This window comes from Mytilus californianus, unplaced genomic scaffold, assembly GCF_021869535.1.
Source record: "Mytilus californianus isolate M0D057914Y unplaced genomic scaffold, xbMytCali1.0.p SCAF_10, whole genome shotgun sequence".
NCBI lineage: Eukaryota > Metazoa > Mollusca > Bivalvia > Mytilida > Mytilidae > Mytilus > Mytilus californianus.
The window spans coordinates 71,756,329-71,768,670 of record NW_026262582.1 but is presented as its reverse complement, the minus strand read 5'-3'; the positions used below and the strand labels follow the sequence as shown (position 1 = coordinate 71,768,670).

The 12,342-nt window shown below is 33.5% G+C and overlaps 1 protein-coding gene across 2 annotated transcripts in view; it reads right to left on the bottom strand.

Annotated features, from left to right (window-relative positions):
* Positions 1-2,031: 2,031 nt before the first annotated feature.
* LOC127718473 (sodium-driven chloride bicarbonate exchanger-like) overlaps positions 2,032-12,342 on the bottom strand; it is a 67,200-nt gene continuing 56,889 nt past the window's right edge. Inside the window, exons 19-21 of one of the 2 annotated variants that reach the window (XM_052224519.1) lie at positions 7,867-7,983; positions 6,871-6,883; positions 2,662-2,928 (exon numbers count right to left, since the gene is read on the bottom strand). In XM_052224519.1, the coding sequence (XP_052080479.1) occupies positions 2,750-2,928; positions 6,871-6,883; positions 7,867-7,983 (309 nt within the window). In that variant the 3' untranslated portion in view covers positions 2,662-2,749. Of the gene's footprint in view, positions 2,929-6,870; positions 6,884-7,866; positions 7,984-12,342 lie in introns of both variants that reach the window. The other variant, XM_052224518.1, reaches the window with a different exon arrangement.

The window sequence follows — 12,342 nt, the reverse complement described above, 5'->3', positions numbered from 1 at the left end:
AGTATTTCATTGGATTGGTAGTTATTTTGTTCTGGTCCCGAAAATGCATGAAACATTTGCCACTGGACATTAAGCAACAATAACTAATCAATCAATTTTTTTTTTAATATTTTTTTTTTTTCATGATCGTAAGACTTTTTTTTCAATTACAATTTGCCATAGCGTTGTCCTTTCGTTTTCGACTCATGATTTTAATTGGGTGTCCCTTTTGTATCTTTTTTGTTTTGTTGTTGTCCTTTTTTAGGCCCTTATCACTTTTATGACATTTGTTTGCCTGGTTATCCAAACCTTTGGTCTCGAATGTACCGGATGGAAGTTATCCGTGGTTTATGCTGCGAATTCCTTTAAGAGGGTCTGGATGATGGGGGGGGGGGGGGGGGGTCCTTCATTTATGTATTCTTTCATTTTTTAGGCCATTTTTCTCTATTACTAGTATTTATACTTTTTGCCCATAATTCTCTATTCTTTATATTTTAGCACCTCATTATTCTCTATTCTTTATTTTTTTGGTCCATTTTTCTCTATTCTTTATATTTTTTTGTACATTATTCTCTATTCTGTAAACCCCCTTCCATACCCTCATATAACGTTTTAACAAGCTCTTTTGCACATACAGACAATTTTATACAAGTTACATGTAAGTGGATGCCACTCGAAGCCTTTATACAAAATAGAGAAAAAAAAATTCTTGCAAACCAACAATGCTGTATGAATAATGATTGCCAATAAAAGTTTTTGAATACCACAATTACGAACTTCACTTTTAAAACGAACCTTTAGATTGCTTTATAAAAATCAGATAGTAGTTTATTTGGTCATTTCAGATATTATACTTTCAAAGTTCACAGCAGTTCAGAATATACCGTTTTCTGAATATGAACGATTTCCCGTGATTCACATCTGTAAAAATGTAAAAAAAAAAAATTATAATCGAATTGAGTTGTTTATACTACAGGTGACAGTTTTGCTTGTGAAATGATGATGATGATAAATGGCTGCTTAACGTCCAGCGGCTAATTGATATGTATATTCATGACGGAAACATGTTAATGTTATATGAATATTAACCTTGCTTTGTAGTAGACTGACACGCTGAGCCGGATTTTTAGCATGCTAGTTCACAAGGTAACAGTCAGCAGGAAGACATGTCACTTTACCCGGACACATTATTCTGACTCCGAGCCGACCAGTCTTTGATCTTACTCCTTATTGCCGCGTGCTTAGCGAAGAAGCAGCAATACGATGTTTTGCTCGTGAAATGATTGGAAAAGATAGGCAAAAGATACCAGGCAAATGGACATTGTAAAAACTCATAAGTCGAAATGTAACTGACAACGGTATACAAAACACAACATAGAAAAACTAAAGACTAAACAACACGAACCCCAACAAAAAGCAGGGGGTGATCTCAGGTGCTCCGGAAAAGTAAGCAGATCCTAATCTACATGCGGCAACCGTCGTGGAAGTTAGCTATAGTTATAACATGTCTGTCCAAAAATGTCTCCCTTAAAGGCTGGGCATTTTAAACACAATCACAGGTCGTCCATTTTCCCCACTGCTTAAACCTACCGCTCCCATATTAAAAAAAAACTTTAGATTTCCGATTAAACGAGTGAATATGTACTTGACCTTCTATAGTTTAGTATCTTTGTTATTTCTAATAGAAGTACCCCAATATAAAAAAAAGATGTCATATGATTGCCAATGTTTAAATGAAGTGGATGTAAGCAATTATATGCAACCGTACGGCCTTCAACAATGAAAAAAAACCCATACCGTATAGTTGGCTACAAAAGGCCCCGACATGAAACAATTAAATTGAGAAAACTAACAGCCTTATTTATAAAAAAAAACTTTACGAAAAACAAATATGACAGACATGAACAAACAACAACCACTGAACTACCGGCTCCTGACTTGGGACAGACATATAAAGAAAGTGGCGGGATTAAAACATGTTTGTGAGCGCTCAACACTCCCATAACCTGGGACAGTAGTTTAACAGCACAACATAAGAACAAACTATAAAAGTCAGTTGAAATTAAGCTTATATTAATCGGAAACAAAATCTGGAAAACATACTATTGAGTTCACTTGTATGCACACAATTAAATTTAAAAAAATAACATATTTAGCAATGATTCTTTTTATAAATAAATGAAATTGCACAATTCCATATTAATTTACATATGTACAAATATGAGATTCTCATTGGACGATAAAAACAAAATCGTAAAAGTCAATTCCTCAAGACAAATCTGTAAGTTCCGGGTATATTTTCGCGCTACCTTGCATTACTATAACAATTCTAGTTTTAAAAAAAAGTATTACAAGAAAACGACATATTCCTAAAAATAAATAATGTCCTAGCCTAAGGGAATGTTAAAATATATTATAGGTCTTAAACATCGAAAATTAAATCCTTACATTGGACCACAATATCCAACGGTATGTAAGGACCACGTGGCAAGGACATCTGCAATGAACTCGAATTCCATTTACACCAACATCGCACAAAACGTTGAGCTGTTCTTATTAACGGATATTTACAATATTTAAGTTGTGTTGTTCAAAACACTTTCAACACTTTTGATGCATAGATCTCGTAGGTTCTCACTTGTATATATTTATAGAACGAGAAGATCCCTTTCTGTTTGCATTAAGATCGTGCCCAGTTTTTTCGAGTTCTTCCATATAACTGAAATTCGTCGGAAGAGATAGCAACGACAACTTCCGAGTTGCTCTTTTTTCAAATATGTCCTGGTTCCTGGCTGAGTGTACTGATTCCTGGGATATTGTTCGTTGAAGATATGGTATTGGTGGCGGGAAACTCGTTTCCATTATAACTGGTTGCTGAGAGGTATAGATCGGCATCGACTTTGATCGACTTGTCTTTTTCTTTATATATTTGGACGGCTTTCTTATTTTCTGTAACGTGGAAAGAAAAGTTAACTTATACAAAAGGATTTTAATTAAAAAATGCTGGAAAACAATCATACACACATTTTATATTTGATTGTTGTGTATGCATACGGACTTAATAGGATTGTCAGAAATTCATGTATATTAGGAGTATAAGACACTCATTATAAGTTTTGAAGGAAATAAATGTACACTATGAGAGCCGCATTTGTCTTTTTGTCTCTTTTTTTTTGGTCATTTCTTGTTTGTGTTTTTGGTCGTTTTTCGTTTTTTGACACGCCATCATCAGTTTGTTTTGACTTTGAATGAGTTTGAAATCTCTTTTGGTCACTTTCGCCTCTCTTGTCTTATTTTTTTGATAATCGTACATTGTTGTTCGTTCGTCCGTCATATCTTATAATTGAGATGATATCATTAACAGTTTTCTAATGCTTGTTTAAACATGTGGAAAGTGTGTGGAAGCAGGGGCATTAGTGATCAATGTGCACTTTTGGTTTTTTTCCTGTCGAATATGCACAACCGATTATCGGCTACCACTACGGCAGATACCATTGGTTTTGTGTTCTCGATTGCCATTAGAACAATTGTTTTTGTTTAAGTGTATGATAGCAGATGTTTGTTTGCGTTCCGATTGATATTGCATTAAATGGATTTTGCAATCTGGAACAGAATATTTTGATCCTTGTTATCTACTGCATCTGCCGCACCGATAGCCGGTTAGTGGATGTGGTGTGTAAATTCATGGTAAAATTATGTCTCTGTTCTGTATTAATTCACTGTCGTACCGATAGCCGGTTATATAATGTAGTGTGTAAATTCATGGTAAAATTATATTCATGTTCTGTATACATCTATTCGCTGGTTTCGGTTATTCATCTTGTTAGTTCCAAAAACCATTCTCCAATTCGAACCCGTAAAACTGGATACCAAAGTACAATAAATGTTTAGTCTTGTATATTTTTTTATCAACCAGTGTTAGTGTATGTTAATCATCGTAAAATACTTAAACAATTCAAAGTAATGCACTGAATAACTTGAAAAGATTTATGCACTGTACATGCTTAAAAAATGAACACATTTATGGCACGTTTTAACTGTAAAAAATACATTTTCTGAATTTGGTTGTATTTAAATATCGAATTAAACTGAAATCATTCTGCTTCACAACTTATCACTCTGTTCGTGTTCTTCTGATGCAAAACTAGAGTTTACAATTATAATGATATAGCCAGCAAAGTTACATGTGTTCCATGCAAGCAGAGTTTATGAGAAACGGGAAGTGCTTAAAAACATATCAAACGTATTGTTAATGAATATTCATCAAAGGTTATAAAGCATAAAATTATTACGTTTTAGTGAAGTCTTTCTAAGTCAAGGAGTATGGAACGATATTTCTCTCCACAGGCTCATTAATTATTAAGTTATGATATTATGTATACACTTCATGCTATAAATATTGTTTATATAGGTTGGATTGTTGCAGGATTATCCGAATCGATACTATAGATAAGTTTCGAGTTGACAGAATTTGAGTTTGAGTTATTTCCCTTGGACGCCATTTTGGAGGTGTAAATGGTTGATTTTCTTATTTGACTCATTCCGGTATAAACAAATCTGATAAAAGAAAGTGGTTACAAATTTAGCAAAATTAAGAGAAATCAAAACTGTTCAGAAAAAGATTTTTCCTGACTTCAAGCGGTCAGTGTAACGATTTGAATTGGCTGATTTTTTAAGGAACTTGTGCACGTACATCTCCGCAGACACAAGGGAAGTAACTCTTGCTCAAATGGTGTCAATCGATATCTATCTATACAGTACATGCAAAAGATGTTGTTTACCGGTACAAAACATTTTATCCTTCTCCAGCAATTTTCCAGCTGAAAAGGACAATGTGATATCAAACTAATGAATGCTAGAAACATTCATTGATATGGCTGAATGGCTGTACGGTAACGTTCGTCACATTTATTTTTCTTAATGTAAACCAATCATGTGTCAATTCGTCCCGAGCTGAAAAATTTTCATTGGCTGTCAAAGATGAATAGTAGCGGTTCTGAAGACTTGAATGTGTTTTAAACAACATATTACGTTGACTGTTCATGTTTTTCATTGAATTTAAAGACTCATGATATCATGTGTACAGAAAATGCTACGTTTTGGTGTTTTTCAATTTCATAAAATCATGATTTGTTACAGGGTCGTCTTTGGCGCGGATTTTATTTTCTCGCAGCGACATCTGTTGATTTTTTTCTTTGGAAATCATCTCCACTTGATTCACGAATGATAATCCTGACTCTAACAGACAAAACAGGGATTTTTTGTATGATTGCGTTCGACCATTTGTCATCCTCTGTATCTGAAGGTTGGTTGTATTTTTTTGTTGACGCGCCGCTAGCTTTAATTTTTAGCAGAAAGTACATTTTTACAAGTCATTCCAGTAGAAAAGAACTTTAATTTGGTCATTTTTGGGGCAATCTTCTATTTATACAACAAATGTCCACAACAGATAAGATTGCAAGGTATGAGCACATTTTGCTTCGAAACTACTTACACCAGTTGTTTTTAACTTTCTTCTGACCTCATTTTTGCAAGATAGTGTTTATGATCCGGAAGTCAATTGTCGAGTATGCGCAATACAATTTCAGAGAGCAAAAATTGATTGCAGTCGCAAAATAAGCTAAGGAAACAGATAAAACAACACAAGCTTGTAGAAAGTTAAACAAAAGCTGAATACAACAGACAAAATGAAATGACTCATCGATATCAATTTGATATCCTTTTTCAGCTGGTCGGAAAGAGCGAATTTCTCTGCCACACATAGGAAACACAATTGTCTTTGTATTTGATTTGCAATACCAAAATTGATAATTAAACCTTCAAAATATCGTATAGGTTTCATGATCAACGGTTTGCTTCCGCTCTACGTTGTGTTAGTTCTTACTAGTCCTCTTCTTAGATGTACTTAGGTCAGGTTTAGGAATTTTTGTCAGATGTTCGGACTCCTTAGTTTTTTCCTATAATACAGGGTAAAATATTTTGCCCCGGAACACCCATTTTTCTTTTCATATAAGAATTCAATAGCTCATAAATAATCAGTTACCAAAATTTAAGCATATTCTAGATTTCTTTTCTTTCGATTTGAGACCCAAATAATACCAATGCAAATATAAGGTAAAAGTCCGAGTCAGCCTTTTCCCGCCATTTAAAAAAAAAAAAAATCTCGAAAAGGAGCTCCATAACCTATCAATATTTTTAGCTTATTTTGATCCCTAACTAATGCTCTTCTGACTTATAGTATCAATTTTAATTTCTAGATTTTTTTAATTCCACCTAAGTACATCCTTAAATGCTGTATTTACAACTTCAATCAGTTTTTATAGCATAGTAAGATAAATTTGGTATATTATTATTGTGTACCTTTATATATGTTAAAATATTTATGGGTGTAACCTCGGTTAGGGTAAATGACATCAGCAATACTTTTGTAAAAAGTAAAATATCAAACGTCAGATTCATCAGTACTTTATATATAAGCATTCAAGTGAACCAGAGTTATTTCTATGATCTGTAAGTCGCGTCTTCGTTTTGTATCCTTCTTTGCGATTTGAGAGACTTACGGACAATAAGATGGTTGATGAATTGATCTCATACAAATAACTATCACCTATGGATCATTTTCGTACTACTTTCTACCACTGTAAAAATCGGTCTAGCTAAATAATGTATTGACCCAATAACATAACAGAGACTTTGACGAGAAACAGCCAATATCTAACTTCAAGGTCAATATCATTAGTTAAGTGACAGCTTTTGTTTAACGTTTTGCAAGGGCAGTACATAAAAATCAAGCTACATCAACATTATTTCATAACAACAATTAGACTTGGCAGCGACTTATAAACGCAATCAGCAATTTTGAAGCAGATTTCAAAAGAGAATCATATTTACCACCAGAATTTATCTGAAAGCGAATAAAATTGCAAGCGCTTTAGATACTTCACTATGGGTATTAAATGGAGAGTTGAGTTCTCAAAAAATAGTCTACCATCGACACATGTTCATATGCCTGTCTTATACCAAAACACTTTTTCCTGTTATTTGAAGAGTTTATTTTTTATTGCGGATTTTTTAAAATTTCTGTTAAATATCTTCGAAACGTTTAAAGATTCTGGACAAATAATAAGGACCTTCACATTTTGTACAAAAAAATGTTTTTTTTTGTGGAAGACAGCTGTATGTTAGTAACCGATCGTGCGAGGGCTTTATAGCAAGTCAAAGTCGTTAAACACTCTCATCGTCGTCGCTGTATCTTGCCCTCTCGATGTCTTTTAAATATTTGTGTCGCCGGGTTGCTGTCTCTAATATGTACTTATATCTCTTTTTATAGCGATTACCACTTAATAATAAGAGCCTATTCGTTATCATTCACTAAGACCTTATACATCTTTACTTAAAGTTCCAATTTAATCACTATGGAATCATTGTCAAAGAACAAAATGTTCCCAAAAAACTGCTCAAAATTGGGCATCATAATTGACAATACAACAACTTGTATTGTAGTATTGTATTGCATTCGGTATGACAAAATCGAGGAAAAGGGTACAACATTTTGACTACGACCATTTGTGGTATTTCTTCAGGCTTTCAGTTTCTACAGAGAATCTTTATTGTTAAAATGGTGTCGAAATAAACTCCCGTTTTTTTATTTTGGTTTATTTGTATGTTTCGGAGTTTATGTTGCATCCATTCGCTGAACTAGAATACATTGTTGTTAGGGGCCAGCTGAAGGCCCCCTCTGGATGCAATATTTTCTCTCTTTGTTGAAGACCCATCGGTGGTCTTGGACTGTTTTCTGAGTTTGGTGAGTGTCTCTTTGACACATTCCCCTTTTCTATTGTCTAAGCAAATTAACAAAAATGTTTCATAGGCCATCGTTATATGTACCTTTTCGCTGTCTTTTCGAAATAACTGTTTACCAGGAAGCAAATCGTCCAGCCACTTCAAGTCATGATTATTAAATATCAGCTCCAGACCTTTCCTAATGAAACATGTTCCGAGTACCTTAAGAATGAAAAAGAAAACATCTTAATTAATCTCACATTTTGTATGCGATACAATATCTTCAAAGAGAAAACAAATAGTATATTTTAATAGTTTCATAATTCTATGGCAATTTTAAACGTACCTTGATAAGCACAATATACTTGTTTGTGACTGACATCTATACTACTAAAGGAAGAGACCGATTTCACTGAGCCGCAACTCCTCTGAAACCATACAAAGTCGGAAATATTTGTGATATGACGTAGTAAATGTAGTGTTTTGTACTTCCTTAATTTGTCTTTGAAACAATCTTTTTTCCACAGAAAACGCCATTTTTTGAGAAAATATCCAAATTCGGCGACCGTTATCGATCCGTGTCTTATATGCTTTCGCGCATGCTCAGTCGACGGGCCAGTTTGGGTGTTGTTCACATATTTGCATAATTATACCGATTGTTTATTTTCAACGTATTTTAATGGAGTTTGCTTTTTCTTTTATTGCTAATAAGATTCGGCAACTTGATTATGTCAACAGATTTGGAGTGGCGTCTTGACGGTTTCTGAGATACAAGAGGGGTTGATTCCTGATGAAGTGTTTAAGATTTTATTTTTCATCCGATTTAGATGGGATTTTTTCCATTGTGTTACTCATTTCGATCTCTTTCAGTAATGTCAACAGATTTTACGTAGCTCATACGGTTATTGAGTTAAAAGGGTAAAACACTACTGAAAATCACACTTTGCCACACTTTTCTTAGGGTATTTAATATTTTATTTTCCAACCAAGATGAATAGGGTCTTTTGCATTATATTCCTCATTTTCATCTCTTTAAAGAAATAGAATTAAATGCATTAACCGTGTCCAAATCCTTACTGTGTCGACCTTATTACTGTGTCCACACTCTTTGTTTCAACACTTGCCCAATTGTACCGCGATTTCGCGGGCATCTTCTAGTGTAAAACAAAATAGGTCTTGCAGTCATAAAACTTTGCTCTGTACTCGGATTACACATACCTGCCAACTTTCACGATTTAGGCGTGTACTACACGATTTTGACCCTTTGTCACGATTGCACGATCGTGATCGTGAAAAAAAAACTAAAACACGATTTTGTGAAAATTTACATGAAAAATATGATTGTTCCCGAATTTGAACTGTTCCCAAGGGAAGACAATCATGATCAGCCAATCAAATTCTGTGTTTCTCATGATCAAATTAATAAGCCAATCAAAAACGTTTTCTCTTAAGAATATTCTAACATGCTAGATTTTGAACTTGTGTTGTACTCCTCTGTGTGTTAGTCAGAATTGTAAAATCGTGAACATAGAAGGTTAATTTTCATCTGCAAGGAGGTTCTTAAACAGCTTAAGAATAAAAGCATGGCTGATTGACAAAATTCAATGATGCAGTACTACCATAAAGATAATAAATAGTAGTTTATTCACTAATTTATTGACATTACACTTGCTGTAACATATCTCATTTTTGTATTCAATTAAATTACCAAATGGTGCAAATCATTTAAAGTACAATGTACTATACATTTTGTACTTCATTTTTTACAAGGACCAAACAAACAGGTTTGGAACAAACCCCCAAATGAGGGGTATATCCCTTAAATGAGGGACTGTCCCCAAGACATTAAATCAAGGGGTAAAAAAGAAAAATTTAGATTTTTTAACTTAAAAGTAGGAAAATTCATTATATTTGGAACAACTTTAAAGTCTTTTCTAAATGAGGGGTCCAATAAAAATCCAGGAACATTACAAAATTCTTGGACATGTTTTGACCATACATGTATAATACCAGATAGATGTATAATTCTTTAGGAAAAGTTTCTTCAAATAATATAGATATGTGCTCTTTTGTACTTAAAATTGGTTTTTAATGTCCTTACATTGAGGGGTTACCCCTCATTTGGGGTGTTGTTCCCAACCTGATAAAGTCTTTCTTTGTGCATAATTTTAAATTTTAAACGTCAACAATCATTTAATATCCTAACACAAGAAAATAAATCCTGGTCTTCTAGCTACAGATTCATCTTTCCTACTGATATATTAATAATAACTGAATCATGCTAATTAACTTAAGAAAACGGCTTGTAAGCTCGTCATACAAATATGACACTTTTTCTAGACCACAAAGCAGCACGTGCAAAATTTGTCGCAAAGAATTGTTGTCGCGCACTAAAACCCCCATGGGGACTTTCAAAAGTTGGCAGGTATGATTACAAATATGTGCTCGAAAAATCTATAATCGTACTCAAAACGTTTATGACTTCGGTCATAAAAAGTTCGAGCACGAGTATAGTACTCCCACTCAAAAATCAACCCAATCAAAATACTGGATTTGATGTTTTGAGCACAAATTCTGTACTCCAAGTACTGAGTAAAATTAAACGACTCTGGTAAATATGGAAAGCCAACGGGGTCAAAATTCTCAATTCGTAAATTGTCAATTTGTAACTTGTAACTGTGTAATTTCAAAATTCTCTTAATTCGTAAATTGTCATTTTGTAACTTGTATCTGTGTAATTTCAAAATTCTTAATTCGTAAATTGTCTTTTTGCCACTTGTAACTGTGTAGTTTCAAAATTCGTATATTCAAAATCTGTATTTGCATTTTTGAACTTCAACATTTGTAACTGTGAGATTCTTTATTTGCGACTATGTAATTCATTAAATCTAACATTCGTATGTTCAGTGACGTGGTTACAAATGAAAAATCATGGCAAAATAAGAAAAAGTATACAAATGTTAGATTTAATGAATTACAAAGTCGCAAATAAAGGAATCTCACAGTTACAAATGTTGCATTTCAAAGTTGCAAATACAGATTTTCAATATATGAATTTTGAAACTGCACAGTTACAAGTTACAAATTGACTATTTACGAATTAAGAATTTAGAAATTACACAGTTACAAGTTACAAATTGACAATTTACGAATTAAGAATTTTGACCCCGTTGGCTTTCCATAGGTAAATGTTAATGTATGAAGAAAAAGATAAAGAAAGATTTTTCTCGATGCGTGCACATGATGCATAATAGAGGTTTCTCAACATCTTACGAACGAACGAAAATTGACCTAACTTGACGTAACTTGCCGTAACGAAAAAAGAGGGAGCAGTAATTTATTCAATAATTTTGGACTATCGGTTGTGATCTTCTTCCCCTTGAAATTTCTTTTACATAAAAAATATATACATTTTGGAATTTGTAAGACCATTTTGAGTCGTAATGATATACAATTTACGGTTTAATCAAAACAGTTGAAAATCTAATTGATCAATAAATTATGGCGCAAACATGAGCTAAAACTAATCTACGCGTGAACGCCTCTAGTTTTTATAATTTGAAAAAAAAACATCCTCGGATCCGGGGTAACTTCGTTGCCCCAACTCTAAAATCCAAATGATCACTTCTTGACCTTAAATGATTATAACTGATTTATATTCTAGCTAAACTGATAAAGTCAAGAAGATAACTAAAGGGAAACATTGAAGTAAATATTTGAAAAAAAGCAAAAAAAAAAAAGATAACACTTTAAAAAGATGTTCTGTAATGTATTTAGGTTTTTTGGTTTGTTTTGTTTTCATTGCAGCTCTTATTTTCTTTGTTAGTATATATATATAATTATTTTGTGGGTTTTTTTTTTTTGCTTTCGTGGAGTTTATATGGAATGCTGTATATGTTTTTCTTCGGTTTTTATTATAGAATTTACAGAAAATGTACCTTTTAAAAACTATGTAACTATCAGTTTTGTTAGTGTTGTAGCACTCATACTTTCAACAAGAATACACAAAACTTTATAACTTTACGATTGATCGAGTGCACCTTTATATTTCTGTAACTTATTCCCTAAAAATGATTTAACAGCAAGTCGGACCAATTGGACCTAGTGCACATTGAGACTTTCCTGTTGAGTGCTTTATTCTAGGAGACAGAATTTACCCAAACTCACTCTCCTTTATTCGTTCCATATTTATAAAGAATGTGTGAATACAGTGGCGGATCCAGAACTTTTCATAAGGGGGGCCCGCTGACTGACCTACGAGGGGGCCCCCTCCAGTCATGCTACAGTGATTCCCTATATAATCAACAAATTTTTCCCACAAAAGGTGGGCCCCCTACCCCTGGATCCGCCTATGCCAGGATATAATAAATGAAAAATACTAAACTCGTGTCATATCATGATCAATCACTTTTCAATCCTTTAACAAACCGCTAATCTCGTCGTGACAAGCATGGAATACTTGCAACAGAACGCTAAACACCCAACCATCAATCAAATGAAATGCAAACAAGACGCGGGGATTTTTTTAACTGCATTACAAACTGACAATGTTCTGTTTAAATGGACAAGGGAGATAAATCG